General features: G+C 43.4%; 1 protein-coding gene across 3 annotated transcripts in view; it reads left to right on the top strand.

Annotated features, from left to right (window-relative positions):
* The window catches only part of tulp4a (TUB like protein 4a), a 378,343-nt gene that overhangs the window by 242,974 nt on the left and 115,655 nt on the right, over positions 1 to 19,714 (top strand). For all 3 annotated transcript variants that reach the window (XR_013888258.1, XR_013888259.1, XM_080200309.1), the window contains exons 6-7: positions 662 to 828; positions 11,249 to 11,473. Coding sequence is in view for 1 of the 3 variants with exons in the window: in XM_080200309.1 (XP_080056435.1) it covers positions 662 to 828; positions 11,249 to 11,473 (392 nt within the window). In the remaining 2 variants the exon portion in view is untranslated. The remainder of the gene's footprint in view (positions 1 to 661; positions 829 to 11,248; positions 11,474 to 19,714) is intronic.

A 19,714-nucleotide genomic window follows, 5' to 3' on the forward strand; every position in this document is an offset into this window, starting at 1 on the left:
CATTTACCCACTAATCCCTCTAACCTATGCATCCCGGGACACCAAGGGGCAATTTAGAATGGCCAATCAACCTAATCCGCACATCTTTGGACTGTGGGAGAAAACCGGAGTGCCTGGAAAAAACCCATGCAGACACAAAGAGAATGTGCAGACTCCACACAGACAGTGACCCGAGCCGGGATTTGAACCCAGGTCCCTGGAGCTGTGAAGCAGCAATGCCAACCACTGTGCCATTGTGCTGAAATGGAAGAATACACTTCATATACATGAACCAGAAGCGAACTTAGATCAACACTTGTTGTATGCTCATGCTGAAAAAATTAGGGACGTTTTCTTCAGTCAGTTTAAACATTTTCTGCGTACTAAGTTATACTTTGAGGATTGGTTTCCATAATAACTTGTCAGTTTTTATGTATTCACTTGAATATTTACTTTCAGACTACTTTCTGCATGTAAGTTTAGAATGACTACCTAAGTTTCAAGTCTATTTTTCAATACCAAATAAGCTAAATTATTAATAAGAAACTTAACCTTAAAAAATTATTTTGAGATGCTACATGCTACAGTTTTGTGTACTTTTGAAAACTTAAAGAGATTACTGATATATTGTCTCTGTTAATTAGTTGTAGTAAATTAATTATTTTCTGTCTTATTATTCTAGATGCAGTTGTACAGTGGAGCACCCAGGGGGACTTACTTGCAGTAGCAGGCACAGAAAAGCAAAGTCAACCTTATGAGTCAGGAGGTCTTCCAGTCGTGAAAAATACTGCTGTTAAATTCTATAATAATCATGGAGAACATATTTACACACTGGAAAGTCCCACTCAGGTATAGAAATTGGATCAGTAATTTTGACTTTAATAAAATTGCTTCAAAGAACAACTCCATTATAATAGTTATATATCAGAAAATTGATTAAGTAAAAATGTTGCTCATAGAGGTATACTTTTACCAAACTCAGAATGATCTGATAATAATGTAATTCAGTATAGTCATGATATTTTTCTAAAAATGATGCAATAGACAAGTAATTGTTGTAACTCATGCACAAGTTCTTTAAATATGAACCACAATTGTTGTGAAGTTGGTGTTTGTAAAATTGACTATTTAAAAAGGTAGTTTAAAAAAAATGCAAGTACATAGAGCCAAAATGAAACATTTGTATTGAGAGGCCAGATAATAGTGTTGCCAAGACAACAGGCTGTTTCTGAATTTTAGTCAATCAGCTTAAATTAAACCAAGCACCTATTGAATTTGAAATTGATGGTTTTGCAACCAGAAACCAATCCTATTTTGGGAAACAGTGATAATGCCCCTGGATGTTCAGTTCCCACCCTTGGTAACCCTGCAGCCTTGTCACAATTATTTAGCTATATCACAATTATTTACATCTGTTTGCGCTGTTAATCCATCTACTTTATTGTGAATGCTCCACAGTTTAAGACTTGTCTTTTTAACCTCCTCGTTAGTCATCTTAGCTTTATTTTGCATTCTGGCTGCATTTGTGTTTTGCTCTTGTTTTTTTCTGCCTTCTATTTTTGCTTTGTACAATGTTCCTGGTATTGCCCAGATGCAATCATGCTTGTCTTGGTCCCACCTTCCCCAGAACTGCCCCCAATTTCCCAGGAATCTGAGTTCCTCTCTCCTACACAATTTCTGCAGCCACGTATTCATCTGGCGTATCCTGTTATTTTTACTCTCACTAGCATGTGATACTGGTAGAAATCCTGAGGTCCTACTTTTCAATTTATGTCCTAATTCCCAATATTCTGCTTGTAGAATTGCATCCTGTTCTTTACCTATGTCGTTAGCACCGATATGTACCACAACCATTGGTTATTCACCCTTCCCCTTCAGAATGCCTTGCAACATTTTATTATGTTCAGGGGGTTGGTGGATGTGGCTGACTGTAAACATGGCAAGGTTCACAGAGTGGCATAATTTATGCCCTCTTTTGGCATGTTTGGAGACAGGAAGGACATTTAACCAGTCAGCAGGGTATGTGTGAACACCACGCTACTTTCCTGCCTCTGGAAAAATTAAGTCACGGGCAGGAAGGTCCATGGTTGGACTTCCCACTCCGCCGCCAATTGAGGCCCTTGTGTGAACAACTAATGACCAACTATCTCACTGGAGTTGATATTAATTCAGTAGTGGGCAGGCTTGTTCTTATACAAGGAACATGATGATCAATTCCTTTATGTGTTGCTTGTGGGTTTTCACAGGTGGGAGTCGGGGTAGGGAAGGAGGGGAGAACGATTGTCACTCACAGGCAGTCTTCTTGGCATTACTTGTGGCCAAAGTTGCCCCTTATTCCTGTGTCTTTGGTGGCTGTCCTTCTGGCAGCAGCCATCACTTCCCTGGAAATTTGTAAGAGCCTATAGCCTTTGCAGTATCCAGTGCCTTCACATGTTGCTTGATATTACATGAAGTGAATCAAATTGGCTGAACATCTATGTTGCTGGGAACCTCCAGAGGAGGTTGAGATGGATCATCTGCCCGTACCTCTGGCTTAAGATTATTGCAAATGCTTCAGCCTTATTTTTTGCACTAATGTGCTGGGCTCCTCCATCATTATGGATGGAAATACTTGTGAAGTCTCCTCCTCTGGTGAGTTGTTTAATTGTCCACTACCATTCACGGCTGGATGTGGCAGAACTACAGAGCTTAAATCTGATCCATTGGTTGTGGAGTTGCTTATCTCTGTCTCTGTCACTTGCTGCTTATGCTTTGGGATGTAATCCTGTGTAGTAGCTTCACTAGGTCGACACCTCATTTTTAGGTGTGCCTGGTATTGCTCCTGTCATGCCCTCCTATACTCTTCATTCAACCAGGGTTGATCCACTGTTTTGTTGGTAATGATAAAGTAGGGATATGCAGGGCCAAGAGGTTACAGATTGTGGTTGACAGAAAATCAGCTACTGATGATGGTTCACAGTGCTTCATGGATGCCTGGTCTTCAGTTGCTAGATCTGTTCGAAATCTGTCTCATTTGGCATAGTGGTAGTCCCATACAAGATAATGGAGAATATCCCCAGTGTGAAGACAGGACTTTGTCTCCACAAGGACTGTTAAGATGGTTACTCCTACTGATACTGTCATGGACAGATGCATCAGTGACAGGCAGGTTAATGAGAATGAAGCCAGTTATGTTTTTCTTTTTGGTTGGTTCCCTCCCTACCTGCTGCATTCTCAGTGTAGCAGCCTTTAGGGCCCAGCCAGCTTAGTCTGTGGTGGTACTACTGAGGCACTCTTTTCGTGATGGATATTGAAGACCCCCATCCAGAATATATTCTGTGCCCTTGTCACCCTCAGTGCTTCCTCCAGATAGTTTTCAACACAGAGTACTTGATTCATCAGCTGAAGGGGGACAGTACATGGTAATAAGCAGAATGTTTCCTTGTCCATATTTGACCTGGTATCATGAGACTGAATGGGTAAAAAAATAATGTTCAGGTTTCCCAGGGCAGCTCCTTTCCGACTGTTCGCTTGTTCTGTCCTGCCCATCAGGCAGGACGTACCCAAGAATGGTGATGATAGTCGTGTCTGGGACATTATGTGTAAGATACAATTCCATGAGTATCACTTTGTCAGGCTGTTGCTTGATTAGTCTGTGAGATAATTCCAGTGGAGAGAAAGGTGAGGAGGGGAGGGGGAGAGTGGAGAGGAAATAGAACGTAGAACATAGAAAAACTACGGCACAAACAGACCCTTCGGCCCACAAGTTGCTCCGATCATATCCCTACCTACTAGGCTTACCTATAACCCTCAATCCTATCAAGTCCCATGTACTCATCCAGAAGTCTCTTAAAAGACCCCATCGAATTTGCCTCCACCACCAGTGACGGCAGCCAATTCCACTCACCCACCGCCCTCTGAGTGAAAAACTTACCCCTGACGTCTCCTCTGTACCTACTCCCCAATACCTTAATCCTGTGTCCTTTCGTAGCAACCATTTCAGCCCTGGGAAAAAGGCTCTGAGAATCCACCTGACCTATACCTCTCAACATCTTATACACTTCTATCAGGTCACCTCTCATCCTTCATCTTTCCAAGGAGAAAAGACCGAGCTCCCTCAACCTATCTTCATAAGGCATGCCACCCAATCCAGGCAACATCCTTGTAAATCTCCTCTGCACCCTTTCAATAGTTTCCACATCCCTCCTGTAATGAGGTGACCAGAACTGAGCACAGTACTCCAAATGGGGTCTGACTAGGGTCTTATAAAGCTGCAACATTGTCTCCCGACTCCTAAACTCAATCCCTCGATTGATGAAGGCAGTACACCACACGCCTTCTTAACCACATTCTCTACCTGTGAGGCCGGTTTAAGAGTCCTATGGACCCAGACCCCAAGGTCCTTCTGATCTTCTACACTGCTAAGAGTCTTACCCTTGATATTATACTCCTTCATCCCATTTGATCTGCCAAAATGGACCACTGCACATTTATCCAGGTTGAAGTCCATCTGCCACTTTTCTGCCCAGTCTTGTATCCTATCAATGTCACGCTGCAACTTCTGACATCCCTTCAAACTATCCACAGCATCACCAACCTTTGTGTCGTCGGCAAAGTTACCAACCTATCCCTCCACTTCCTCATCCAGGTCATTTATGAAAATTACAAATAGCAAGAGTCCCAGAACAGATTCCTAGGGCACTTCACTGGTGACCAACCTCCATGCAGAAAAAGACCCATCTACAACCACTCTCTGCCTTCTGTGGGCAAGCCAGTCCTGGATCCACAAGGCAACATCCCCTTGGATCCCAAGCCCTCTCACTTTCTCAAGAAGTCTTGCACTGGGGACCTTATTGAATGCCTTGCTGAAGTCCATATAAACCACATCTACTGCTCTTTCTTCGTCAATGTGTTTGGTCACATTTTCAAAGAACTCAACCAGGCTCGTAAGGCACGATCTGCCTTTGACAAAGCCGTGCTGACTGCTTTTGAGCATACTAAACTTCTCTAAATGTTCATAAATCCTGTCCCTCAGGATCTTCTCCATCAGCTTACCAACCACTGAGGTTAGGCTCACCGTTCGGTAATCCCTTGGGCTATCCCTATTCTCTTTCTTGAATATAGGAACCACATCCGCAATCCTCCAGAACCTCTCCCGTCTCCATCAACGACTCAAAGATGGTCACCAGAGGCTCTGCAATCTCTTCCCTCGTCTCCTACAGTAACCTGGGGTGTATCCCATCGGGTCCCGGTGACATATCTATCTTGATGCTATTCAAAATTTCCAACACATCCTCTTTTTTAATGACCACACACTCAATCTTTTCAGTCCACCGCAAGCCTGCAGTACAACCACCCAGCTCTTTTTCCACCGTGAATACTGAGGTAAATTATTCATTAAGCACCTCTGCTATTTCTACCGGTTCTGTACAAACTTGCCCACCTTCACATTTTATAGGTCCTATTCCTTCACATCTCATTCTTTTACTCTTCACGTATTTGTAGAATGCCTTAGGGTTCTCCTTGATCATACCTGCCAAGGCCTTTGCATGACCCCTTCTGTGCAGGTTAGCTGGATTGGCCATTCTAAATTGCACCTTAGTGTCAGGGGGACTAGCTAGAATAAGTGCATAGGGTTATAGGGATAGAGTCTGGGTGGGATTGTGGTCAGTGAAGACCCAATGGGCCAAATGGCCACCTTCTGCACTGTATGACTCTACGGTGAAAATGATTGCAATTGGGTGCAGTTGGCATCAAACAAAAGTTGTTGAAAGCAAATGATCTAAATTATATGAAAAATTTTAGGTCAATTAAGTTGCAGTGGCACATTTTGGTAGGAACAGTGCATGGAATTTTCTGGCTGTTCATGCTGGCAGGATCCTCTAGTCCCACTGACTCAGTGGCGTGGGGTGGCTTCAGTCAGAATTCCCACTGATAACAGCGGGACCAAAAAATCCTGCTGTCAGCAAGAAAAATGCTGAGGGAGAGCAAAGAATCTTGCCCAGTATTTGTAAATGGGGTTAAGGGGCAGAGAGATCCAGATGTGGATATAGAGAAATAATTTATGTAGTGACATAGGTTTTGAGGCCAGTAAAAAGAAAAGCAAGCAAAGCACTGGGGTTCATTCTGGTTGGACTGAACTAAAAAGCAGATCAGTTATATTAGACTTGTATAGAATCATGGTTATACCATACTTGGTGAACTGAAATGTTTTGGCCTCCATAATACAATAACATATACAGAAGTACTAGAGAAGGTGCAAAAAAACTTTTACTAGAATTGTTCTAGAATTGAGCCATTATACATAGCAGTAAAGAATTTAACTGGCTGGAACCCTTTTATCTAGAAAGAAAATGGTTGAGGATTTTTTTTATTTCTTCTTGGGATTTTGGCATCACTGGCAATGCCAACATTTATTGGCCAATCATAATTTTCCTTAAGAAAGTGGTGGTGAACTGCCTCCTTGAACTGCTACAGAATATCTATACCTACAGTACTATTGGGAAGAGAGTTGAAGGAAGGTATTATTCTGTGAATATGACTGTGTTGGGCTGTCACTTGACTGATCCTATGGCACTGTCAATTTTGGCACAAATCCTCAGATGTTTCAGAGTAGGTCTTTGCTGAATTCACTGGGCAGAGTGGATCTTTGTCATTTCCTATGTAGTCTGGTAATCTGGTTTTATTCTTCTTGAGTGCCTTTGAAGCAGTTTGATCTAAGTGAGTGGCTTGCTAGATCATTTTGAGGATAATTCAGAGTGAATCACATTGTTTTGAGTCGAGAGTCAGATGTAGGCTTGACCTGTTGAGGATGACAGTTTTTCTTCCCTATAGGATATTAGTGGACTGAACAGATTTTTCTGACAATCTGATAGTTTCAAAGTCACCATTACTGATGTTAGCTTTTTATTCCAGATTTTAGTAATTGAGTTTAAACTTCCCAGCTCCAGTGGTGGTATTTGAAGTCATGTTACTGGATCACTAAACCTGGATTCTATGCTACTAGCCCAGTAACAAAACCACCACTTTACTGTAAACTAGTTTGGGTGAGAATCATAGAACCCTTACTGTACAGAAGAAGACCATTCAGCCAATTGAGCTGCACCAACAACATCACACCCAGTTCCTATTCCCGTAACCCCATGTATTTACCCTGATAGTCCTCCTGACACTAAGGGACAATTTAGCATGGCCAAGCAATCTAACCCACACATCTTTAGAGAAGGACTGGACAAAGTGGAAGGGAAGTGGAAAAGTAGTGTACAAGGCTTAGGATGGAATGGTTTTAGACTCATTGCTGTCGTTGTTGCCTCAAAATATTGCCAGACTGGAAACACTACCACAGGAGTTTTGTTTAACCATTGTCAGTCTTTGCACTTACACAACCACTGCCAGTTCCCTTCCCATCACAAGATTTCCTCAACTCCTTTCTTACCTTGTTACCATTACCTCTCCTTCCCATCCCTATCAAATCATTTTCATTCGTGCCACCTATCAATACTTAACCTACCATGGCCAGGTTGCAAGAAAACTTGCATGATTTGGGTTTTTGCGTGGTCTTAACACCCTTCCATCCTTATGGCTCTTGAAATTGTTTATCTTCTTAAAAGCTTGCTGAACTGTGGGACTGCGTCCCCAGTGCCAGGCTTTTGGGCCATCACCTTGACCTCCCACACAATTTTGAATTAATTGTGATTGAAAAATTAAGTTTTTGAAAATGTGATATTCCTTGTACATATGGAATTAAAACTGGATGGTCTCACGTAAAGTGGTGCAGCTTGTTTCACATGTATGTGCTCTGTTAGCCAAGCAAATCATTTCAAACGAAAACATTCTTGAATTTTACTTGAATACATGAGAACTTAGGAACACAGGCCATTTGGCCCCTTAAGCCTGCTCTGTCATTCGACTAGATTACGGTTGACCTTCAACTGTGATTTAATTTTCCCACACTATCTCCATATCCCTTAACATCTTTAATATCTAGAAATTGATCAATATCTGTCTTGAGTTTACTCAACGACTGAGCCTTCGTAGCCCTGTGGGGAAGAAATTTCCAAAGATCCACCACCCTCCTCATATCAATCCTGAAAAGCCTACCTCTTATTCTGAGACTGTGTCCCCTGGTTCTAGACACCCCAGCCACGGGATAAATCCTTCCTTGAGTCCTGTACTTGTGTACTTCACTGAGATCACCTCTTATCCTTCTAAACCCAAGAGAATATAGGCCCATTCTCCTCCATCTCTCCTAATAGGACAATTTCACTATTCCATGGATCAGTCTAGTGAACTTTTTCTAGCACTTCCTCGATGGCAAATTATATCCTTCTTTAGGTGAAGAGACCAGAACCGTACATAATACTTAAGGTGTGGTCTCACTGAGCTCTATAAAACAGCATCAAGATTTCTTTACTCTTGTAATCTTCTTGGTTAACACTGCTGCCTCACAGTGCCAGGGACCTGGGTTCAATTCTGACCTTGGGTGACTGTCTGTGTGGTGTACCGATTTCCTCCAACAGTGCAAAAATATGTGAGTTTGGCGGATTAGCCATAGTAAATGCGGGGGGTTACAGAGATAGGGTAGGTGGAAGGGTCTGATGGCACATCCTTTCAGAGAGTCGGTTGAGATTCGTTGGGCCAGATGGTTTCTTTCTGCACTGTAGGCATTCCATGATTTTACGATTAGAGGCCAATATACCTTTTGCCTTCCTAATTTCCTTTTATATCTGCATGTTAGTTTTCAGTGAGTTATGAACACAGACATCTGAATCTTTTTGGACATCAACGTTTCCAAATCTCTCACTATTTAAGAAATACACTTAATTTCTGTTTTTCCTTCAAAAAATGGATAACTTGATATTTTTCCTCATTATGTTCCATCTGCCATATTCTTGTCCACTCACATAGCCTATCTGAATGCCTTTGAAGCATCTTTGCATGCTTTTCACAGCTCACATTTCCACCTATTGGTGGAATCGGCAAATTTGGAAATATTATATTTGGTTCCCACATCCAAATCATTGGTAGATTGTGAATAGCTAGGGCCCAAACACTAAAAATCTGTCCAGTACCCCACTAGTCAAGGCTTGGCCAGGTAACAGGAAACAAAGTTGGCATAAACGGGACTTTTATTGATTGGCAGGATGTGACAAGTGGTGTGCCACAGGGATTAACCTTAGACTATCTGGATAACAAAGACAGTTAAGTCAGATTCCTATTTATTGGCTACAGCACAATCTTCAACATCATTATTCCAACAAAACTCATCTCCAGACTCCATGGCCTAGGGCTTGGCTCCTCCCTCTGCGACTGGATCATAGACTTCTTAACTCTTAGACTGCAATCATAAGGATAGGCAACAACAACACCTTCACAATTATCCTCAATACTGGTGCCCCACAAGGCTGTGTCCTCAGCCTCTTATTTTTAATACACCTATGACTGGTCAAATTTCCCTCCAGCTCAATTTTCAAGTTTGCTGACGACACCACCACAGTGAGTCAGATCTCAAACAATGACGAGATGGTGTACAGGAAAAAGAGATAGAAATCTGGTGTATTGGTGTGACGACAATAATCGCTCCCTCAATGTCAGTAAAACCAAAGAGATAGTTATCATCTTCAGGATGTATAGTGGAGGAGGTACCATATCTACATTAGCGGGCTAAAGTGCAAATGGTCGAGAGCTTCAAGTTTCTAAGTGTCCAGATCACCAACAACCTGTCCTGGTCCCTCCAAGCCAATGCCATTATTAAGAATGCCCACCAATGCCTCTACTTAGGAGGCTAAGGAAATTCAGCATGTCCGCTATGACTCTCACCAACTTTTATAGATGCACCATTGAAAGCATCCTTTCTGGTTGAATCACAACTTGATATGGCTCCTGCTCTGTCCAAGACTGCAAGAAACTATAAGGAGTTGTGAACAAAGCCCAGTCCATCATGCAAACCAGTCTCCCATCCATTGACTCTGTCTATACTCCCCGCTGGCTCAGAAGGGGAGGCAATGGCCTTAGTAGTACTATAGGAGAGCGATGGTCTAGCAAGCCGCTCAATTGTATCAATTATTACAAAGTCTTAACAAAGAAATGAAACTGGACAGACCACCTGGCATCGACCTAGATACTGGAAAACACAGCACGAACAGCTCTGTCAACCCTACAAAGTCCTCCTTACTAACATCTGAGGGCAAGTGCCAAAACTGGGAGAGCTGTCTCACAGACTAGTTAAGGAATAGCCTGACGAACTTTAGAAGCTTAGCCTACAAACCTGCTTTGCCAATATTTAATCTGAAAAAGGACACGATCTTACCGGCCAGTCAATCTACGTGTGGCGAGCCAGTAAGATAGGGTGAAAAGCGAAAAAAATTGGGCTCGTGCCCTGTTTCTCACCTGTCACGATTTTTCCGGCCCCATTCTGCTGGCAAAACCAGCCTCGTGCCGAGAAAGGGCATCAGGCTGATTTAAATATTATTGACATGTTTAACATGTCATTAACAAGCCCCGGGCACAATTTCTGGGCTCATTTACCTTAGTCCCTTCACCGGACAAGGATCACAGATGGTGCGCACCAGTGGTGACCAGATGTGTTGACCTTGCCGATGGGCCCGGAGGCCATTGAAGCACCCTGGGTTGTCAGGGGCAGGGCCAGGCAGTGCCTATGTGGAAGTGCCAGCCTGGTTCTCTGGCACTGGCAGTATGGTGCCCTGGTAGTGCCAAGGGAGCGGGCAGAGATGGAGCCTGATGGGGAAGGTGAGGGGGGGATCTGTAGAAGAGGAGGGAAGGGGGGAACTGCGATTGGAGGCGGGGGCAACAGATCTCCCTATGTACTGTGTACACAGCTTACTGGGAGATCAGGGCGCATGCACATTGGCCCCCCCTAGAGCTCAGCAGTTGGCCTCATAGGCGAGCTGACACTTCACCCTACCTTCCTACTGGAGAGTTTCACAATATTACCTCTGTATTGCATGAAATGCCATTAATTACCATTTTCTACCTCGTTGAAAAAGTAGGTGAGAAAACTTACCATTTTGTCACCCATCCTACACTTAGTATTTTTTGGAGAAATTTCTGCCCTAAGAGTTTGATGGTAACTCCAGCACCTTCTCTTCACTTGCCCTTCCATAGCATGCTTAGCCATAGAGCTGCCCATACTCTTTAGTTAACCCTTAATCTTGAACATTTTGCCTATCGTCTTGCTGTGTATTCTGCATATAGAAAAAGGCAAGATAAAGTTCTTTAAATGCCTTGAATTATACAAATCAGCAAAATTGTACCTTTTTTCTCTTCCCAGCGTCCCATTACAGCCATCTGCTGGGGTCACCGTGACTCACGTTTGTTTCTTGCTTCTGGACCTGCACTGTATGTTGTTCGAGTGGAGCACAGGATTGCCAACTTGCAATTATTATGTCAACAGGCTATAGCTACTTCTCTGCATGATGAGAAAGACTTCAGTAAATTAACACTGCCACCTCGTCTTTGCTCATATCTCACTGCTGCATTTATATCAACAATTAAGGTATTTATGATTTTTACTTTAAAGCATCAAGAATTTTATGAGATTAAGGTACATATTTTAAATATTAGGGTAACATTAATAGATGTTACATCATAGCCACTGTAAAAATGAAGGTAAGATTAATACTCAGTATTATGTGCTCATTTGCAATTCCCATATACAACTAGAGAAAAATACTCTTCACCAGTGTTATTATTTCAATTTTCACTTGTTTGTTCAGATCATAACTCAGCATTTTTCTGTATTGATGCTTTTGATGTATAGTAATCACCCTCATTCATAATGACTCAAAACAATTGAATGTTTGTTGCCTCTTAATGAATAATATGTAACTTAATGGTTGCTGCATGCTGGCTCAGAGGAAGTGTGGTGGAAACCCACAGAGACATAGGCAGAATGTGCAAACTCCACACAGACAGTAATCCAAGTCAGAAATCAAACCCGGGTCCCTGACACTGTGAGGCAGCAGTGCTAACCACTGTGCTGCCCTATTTGCACTCTTTCTAGTTTAATAATATCCTTTCTATAGGGTGATCCTATAATAGGGTGATCAGAACTGTACCCAGTATTCCAAGTGTGGCCTTACCAATGTCTTGTACAATTTCAACAAGACATCTGTTCAAACCAATGAAACCAAGTGTGCCAAATGCTGCCTTCACCATCCTCTCCACCTGTGATTCCACTTTCAAGAAGCTATGAACCTGTAGCTCGAGATCTCTTTGTTCTACAACTCTCCCTAACGCCTTACCAGTAACCGAGTAAACCCTCAAACCGATCAACCGAAATGCATGACTTCGCATTTATCTAAATTAAAGTCTATCTGCCATTCATCAGTCCACTGATGCAACTGATCAAGATCCCATTGCAATCCTAGATAACCTTCTTCACTGTCCACTATGCCACCAATCTTGGTGTCTTCTGCAAACTTATTAACCACGCTTCCTAAACACTCATTCAATTCATTAATACAAATGACAAATAACAGTGGACCCAGCACCAATTCCTGAGGCACACCACTGGTCACAGACCTCCAGTTTGAAAAACAACCCTCTACAACCACCAAGCCAATTTTGTGATCATTTTGTTACCTCACCCTATCCAGTGAGATTTAACCTCATGCAACAACCTACCATGCAGTACCTTATCAAAGATCTTGCTAAAGTCCGTGTAGACAACGTTGACTGCACTGCCCTCATCTACCTTCTTGGTTACCACTTTAAAAACTCAATCAAATTTGTGAGACATGATTTTCCAGTCACAAAGTCATGCTGACTGTCCCTCATCAGTCCTTGCCCCTCTAACTGCCTGTAGATCCTGTCTCTCAGAATACCTTCTAACAACTTACCCTCAGCAGAGATTAGGCTGACTAATCTGCACTTTCCAGGCTTTTCCCTGCAGTCCTTCTGAAACAAAAGCACAACACTTGCCACCCTCCAATCCTCAGGCACCTCAGCTATGGCTGTCAATGATTCATGTATCTCTGCAAGGGGACCAGCAATTTCCTTCCTAGCCTTCCACAACGTCCTGGGATACACTTCATCGTGTCCTAGGGATTTACCCACCTTGATGTACTTTAAGACTCCCAGCACCACCTCCTCTGTAATGTATGCACGCCTCAAGATATCACTATTTATTTCCCCAAGTTCCCTAACATCCATGCCTTTCTCAACAGTAAATACTGATGAGAAATATTCATTTAGGATTTCACCCATCTCTTGTGGATCTGCACATAGATGACTTTGTTGATCCTTAAGAGGCCCTACTCTCTCCCTAGTTACTCTTTTGCTCTTTATGTATTTGTAGAAGCTCTTTGGATTCTCCTTTGCCTTATCTGCCAAAGCATTTTCCTGTTCTGTTTTTGCCCTCCTGATTCCTACACCCTCTATCCTCTTCAAGGGATCCATTTGATCGCTGCTGTGTATTCATGTCATTTGCCTAATTCTTCTTCTTGACCAGGGCCTGAATATCCCAAGTCATCCAGGGTTCCATACTTCTACCAGCCTTGCCCTTCATTCTAAAAGGAACCTGCTTACCCTGAACTCTAGTTAACACACTTTTGAAAGCCTCTCACTTACTGACCAGACATCTCTTTGGGGCCAGAACTATCATCCTCCATAGCTATCCTAAAATTAATGGAATTATGATCATTGGTCATAAAGCGATCCCTCACTAACATTTCTGTCACCTGCCCTTTTTTATTTCCAAAGAGGGACTATTTTACTTCCTCCCTCTATTTAATGCCTGTATGCACTTTCTCAACTTCCCCTGTGAAATAACTCCTCAAAAGCCAATGTTTCTTCACCAGATTCCCTTTATTTACAAACTTATCTCCACTGCTAAGTGTGCTTCAAGTACAAAGTCATAATCTAGAGTGCCCTGACACTCCTCATTATACACGCAAATGAGACTTCCTGATTGGGCAAGCAAGCGTTACCTAAATCAGAGAGCTTATACTCCAAGAAGCCAGCCTCATGGCCTTGTTGAGGTCATCACAGCCCTCCCCCTCTAGGTCCAAGGAACCTCAGCAGTTCATGCCCCTCATGGACTTCTTGCGGCATATTAGTGCCGAATCCAATTTCTCCAACTCAGTGTCTGATTTGATGTATCAAACAGGTGCTCATCTCTTACGACATGAGCGCTGGGGTTCCGTGTACACTTCATTCCTTGGGATGCAAAGGAGTAACCTTGGCTTCGTCCAGTGTCCATTTCGAGCTCTGAAGTCCTAATTATGAATGACAGACCGCCTGCGTGGGTCAGTCCTGAAGATGCTCCACAGATCTCGGCCCACAGGGCATAAATGGTTCCTAAATGAATTGTGATTTCAGGGCCCACACCTGGCCCAGATGTTTTTCTAGATGGCCTCACCTATGCATCTTTTGTTAGTTCCAGCCCCATCCTAGAGTCAACTGTTCCTGGTAGCCATGAGGGACTGTTGTCATCAATATTTACCATTACTTCACTGGCATTCAGTTGACTTATTCTATAAGTATATCAGCAGGAAGGATTACCAGGGAAAAAGTAGGGCTCATTAAGGACTAAGGAAGGTATCTGTGGGTGGAGGCAGAGGACATTGGTATGGTATTAAACAAATATTTAACATCTGTCTTCACCCGTGAGAACATAGAACACCACAGCACAAACAGGCCCTTCGGCCCACAAGTTGTGCCGATCATATCCATACCTACCAGGCCATAGAACTATCTGTAACTCCCAATCCCATTAATTCCCATGTACTCATCCAGAAGTCTCTTAAAAGACCCCAGCGAGTTCACCTCTACCACCACCAACGGCAGCCGATTCCACTCACTCACCACCCTCTGAGTGAAAAACTTACCCCTAACATCTCCTCTGTACTTGTTTCCCAGCACCTTAAACCTGTGTCCTCTAGTAGCGACCATTTTAGCCCTGGGAAATAGCCTCCGAGAATCCACCCTATCTATACCTGTCAACATTTTATAAACCTCTATCAGGTCGCCTCTCAACCTTCGTCTCTCCAGGGAGAAGAGACCTAGCTTCCTCAACCTATCTTCCTCAACCTATCTTCATAAGGCATACCTCCCAATCCAGGCAACGTCCCTGTTCATCTCCTCTGCACCCTCTCAATAGCTTCCACATCCTTCCTGTAGTGAGGCAACCAGAACTGCGCACAGTACTCCAAGTGGGGTCTGTTTTGCTGAAGTCCATGTAAACCACGTCCACCGCTCTTCCTTCGTCAATGTGTTCAGTCACATTTTCAAAGAACTCAACTAGGCTCATAAGGCACAACTGCCCTTGACAAAGCCGTGCTATTTCTGATCATTCTAAACTTCTCTAAATGCTCATAAATCCTGTCCCCCAGAATCCTTTCCACCAACTTACCAACCACTGAGGTCAGACTCACCGGTCGGTAATTTCCCGGGCTATCCCTGTTCCCTTTCTTGAAAATAGGAACCACATCCGCAATCCTCCAATCCTCTGGAACCTCTCCTGTCTCCACTGACAATGCAAAGATCATCGCCAGGGGCTCTGCAATCATTTCCCTCACCTCCCACAGTAACCTGGGGTACGTCCCATCCGGTCCCGGTGACTTATCTATCTTGATAGAATTTAAAAGTTCCAACACATCCTCTTTCTTAACGTCCACATACTCAATCTTTTCAGTCTGCCGCAACCCTGTAGTACAACCTCCCAGATCACTTTCCACTGTGAATACCGAGGCAAAGTACTCATTAAGCACCTCTGCCATTTCATCCGGTTCTGCACAGACTTTTCCCCCTTCACCTTTTATAGGTCCTATCCCTTCACTTCTCATCCTTTTACTCTTCACATATTTGTAGAACACCTTGGGATTCTCCTTAATCTTACCCGCCAAGGCCTTCTCATGGCCCCTTCTGGCTCTTCTAATTCCCTTTTTAAGTCCTTTCTACAAGCCTTATACTCCTCTAGATCCTTAACATCTCCTAGCTCTCTGAACCTTTTGTATGCCTTTATTTTCTTCCTGACTAGGTTCATCACAACCTTCGTGCACCACGGTTCCCGCAACCTACCAAAACCTCCTTGTCTCATCGGAACGTTGTCGTGCACAGCTCCAAACATTCCTTGAAAATCCGCCACCTTCCTTCAGTACTTTTCCCCAAGAACACTCGTCCAATTTTCTGTCTGATATCTTCATATTTCCCCTTACTCCAAATAAACACCTTCCTAGCCTGCCTGATCCTATCTCTTTCCAATGCTATCGTGAAGGAGATAGAATTATGATTGCCATCCCCGAGATGCTGTCCCACCGAGAGATCCGACACCTGTCCTGGTTCATTAGCAAGCACCAGGTCAAGTACAGCCTCTCCTCTCGTAGGCTTATCCACGTGTTGTGTCAGGAAACCCTCCTGCAGTTGTAAATGCGCCTAGTTTGGGGGCGTTTAAGAGATCAGTGGATAGGTTTATGGATGGTAAGGGTTTGGTTTAGGTTAGAGGGTCATTGTTTTTTAACTGGTCGGCACAACATCATGGGCCGAAGGGCCTGTTCTGCGCTGTAATGTTCTATGAACACACCTAACAAACTCCTCCCTATCCAAACCCCTTACCCTAGGGATATTCTAGTCGATGTTTGGGAAATTAAAGGGGGAATGAGGAGGTAGTTATGGAACTCGGAGAGAGACACTGAGGCTCTAGAGAAAATCATGGAGTAACAGGGTAGTGGCAGGCTTAAATGTGGACAAATCTTCAGGTCTGGATGAATTGCATCCTAGGCTGTTGGGGGAGGCAAGGGAGGAAATTGTAGGGGCTCTGACCCAAATTTTTAATTCCTCCCTGGCTACCGGGAACATGCTAAAAGACTGGAGAACAGCTGATGTAGTCCCACTATTTAAGAAAGATTGTGGAGACAAGCCAGTGAACTACAGACCAATGAGTCTCATGTCTGAGGTTGGGAAATTACTGGGGAAGATCCTGAAGAAGAGAATCTATCTCCATTTGGAGAGGCAAGTTTGATTAGGGATAGTCAGCATGGTTCTCTCAGAGAGAGATCATGCCTAACAAATCTGATTGAGCATATAACGTAGTGTGTGGATGAAGGTAGTACGGTTGATGTAGTTTGCGTGGATTTCAGCAAAGCCTTTGACAAAGCCTCACGTGGAAGAGTTATTAAGAAGGCAAATGCACATGGGATACAGGGTGATCTGATAAGATTGATTATTGGCTTAGCGGTAGGAGACAGAGGGTGATGACAGACAGCTGCTTTAGTGACTGGAGACCAGTGACCAGTGGCGTACCACAGGGATCCGTGCTGGCCCTCCATTGTTCATCAGTTATATAAATTATATAGATGACTATGTGGGAGGTAGGATCAGATAAATTTGCTGATGGTAGAAAGATTGGCTGAGTGTTAACAGTGAAGTTGAGAGTCTTGGGTTACAGGAAGATATAGATGAGATGGTCAAATGGGCAGATAAGAGGCAGATGGAATTTAACCTTGAAAAGTATGAGGTGATGCACTGGGATGTTCCAAAGAGCAAAGAAACTTTGGCATGTTTGTCCGTAGATTTCTGAAGGGGAAAGGCAGGTTAATAGACTGGTGAAAGAGGCACACTCACCTTTATAAATGGGAGTACAGGTAACTCTAGATGATGTTCTCATAATGGGGTTGTATAGAAATTTTGTGAGTATTGTGTGCAGTTCTGGTCACCACATTAAAAGAAGGATGTGAACGCACTGGAAGGGGTGCAAGGAGATTCACCAGAATGTTGCCTGGGATGGAGTATCTAAGTTATAAAGAGAGGTTGGATAGGCTTGCGTTGTCTTCTGTGGACCAAAGAAGTCTGAGGGGTGACCTAATTGAGGTGCTCAAGATTATAAGGGACATGGACAGGGTAGACAGGGAGCAGCTGTTCCCCTTAGTTGAATAGTCAGTTATGAGGAGACACAAGTAAAAGTGAGGGGTGGGAGGTTTAGGGAGAATTTGAGAAAAAACTTTTTTACCCAGTGGGTGACGACAGCCTGGAATGCACTGCTTGGGAGGGTAGTGGAGGCGGAATGCCTTACATCCTTTAAAAAGTACCTGGATGAGTACTTGGCATGCCATAACATTCAAGGTATGGGCCAAGTGCAATTAGGTGGGCAGGTCAGGGCCTTTCATGTGTCAGTGCAGACTCAATGGGCCAAAGGGCCTCTTCTGCACTGTACTATTCTGCAATTCTGTCTCTCCTGGCTGCTGTTGCCATGGCCTCAGCATTGGGCTTCTGAATACCCTTTGCCTTTCTGCTTTTTCCCCCAGGTTTGAGATAATCAAACTCAATCTAGTGAGGGTCATCTGCCCATGAGCAGTTCTGTGGCCACTATTCCTGCAGTGACATGGGAGGTTGTCCTATAATCAAATAGCCATTGGGAGAACTTGGTGTCCACTGAGCTGCCAGTTTTTTTTTAAACCAGGTTTTAAAGTCTTGACTGTCCTCGAGGCAGTTTGATGATGGGTGGTGTGGTGCTGTCATGTTCATTCACCTTCATGGACTTTGTGCACTTCTGACTAGCAAAAGGTGTCCCATTGTCAGAGATTAGCACTACCGGGATCCCATGTATTGAAAAGGAGGTGCAAAGTTTCTCTACCGTTATTGTTGTGGTCTCCGAGTGCATTATATGAATGTCCATTCATTTGGAGTATGTGTCCACTATGACTAGAAGCATTGAGCCCATGAAAGGGCCTCCATGATCCATTTGTTGCCGAGACTATGACCTACCCAACCATTCCCATGGTTGTAGGGGAACTGCTTGTGGCAACTTTTGTCTTTGATGGCATTGCTGGCACCGATCCACAAGTGCTGCTATGTCTGTGCCCATTCTGGGCCACCAAACAAAGCTTCTTGCCAACATTTTCATTTTGGATACTCCAGAGTGTCCATGGTGTAGTTCAGCCAGTATGGAACAGCGGCCCTGACCACTCATGCCCCCCATGTCAGTATGCTATCTTCTGCAGTGAGCTAATCTCTGCTACTCCAATATGGGTGGAATTGGGGCAGTACTAGTCTTTCCATTTCACTCATCAGCACTAATTGTTTAACTTTTGCAAGGACAATGTCCTTTTGCATCCAAAGACATATTATGTGTGGCCACTGGACGGGTATCCAGAAAATTCATAGTCTTTACCATCTCTTCTACTTGTAGTACCCATTGGTGGGGCGTCTGCTAAAAACAGTCTACTTGAGTATTCATGTTTGCCATGTGGCCTCTTGGCCAGTGTTCCAACTGATATATGTAGGCAGCCAATGATAATACCCACTGCTGGATACAGGCCAATGCTATCAGTGGCACCACTTTGTCCTCTGTAGTGGCTTGTGATTGACTAAGAACTTCCTCCAGGTTCTGGAGGTGTACTGCCTTTGTTTTACTTGTAATGAGAACATCATCCAGATAAATGATCACTTGGGGTAAACCTTGTGTTATAAAGGGAGATTGATCCTCCCTCTGAAAACTAACACTGATACACTTGCCCTTATTTGTAAAAAGCATGTGTGAAGCGGTGTGACCCATTCTTCAGCAACATCTAGTGGTTAAAGACAGAATAAATCCCTGACACTCCGTCAAAAATCAACACAACAATTTATTTACCTAACAATGAACAAATTAACTGAACTATGAACAAACTGAATAAATCCCTTTTAACTATTCCCGAATAAAACAAGATTCTAATGGTATGCTGTTCCAGTAAATACAATTCCTACTCATTAACCAAAAGTAGAATTTAGTCACTCTTTAAATTACAGCCTGGTTTTG

The sequence above is a fragment of the Carcharhinus amblyrhynchos genome, chromosome 12, assembly GCF_965287045.1.
Source record: "Carcharhinus amblyrhynchos chromosome 12, sCarAmb.v2.hapA, whole genome shotgun sequence".
NCBI lineage: Eukaryota > Metazoa > Chordata > Chondrichthyes > Carcharhiniformes > Carcharhinidae > Carcharhinus > Carcharhinus amblyrhynchos.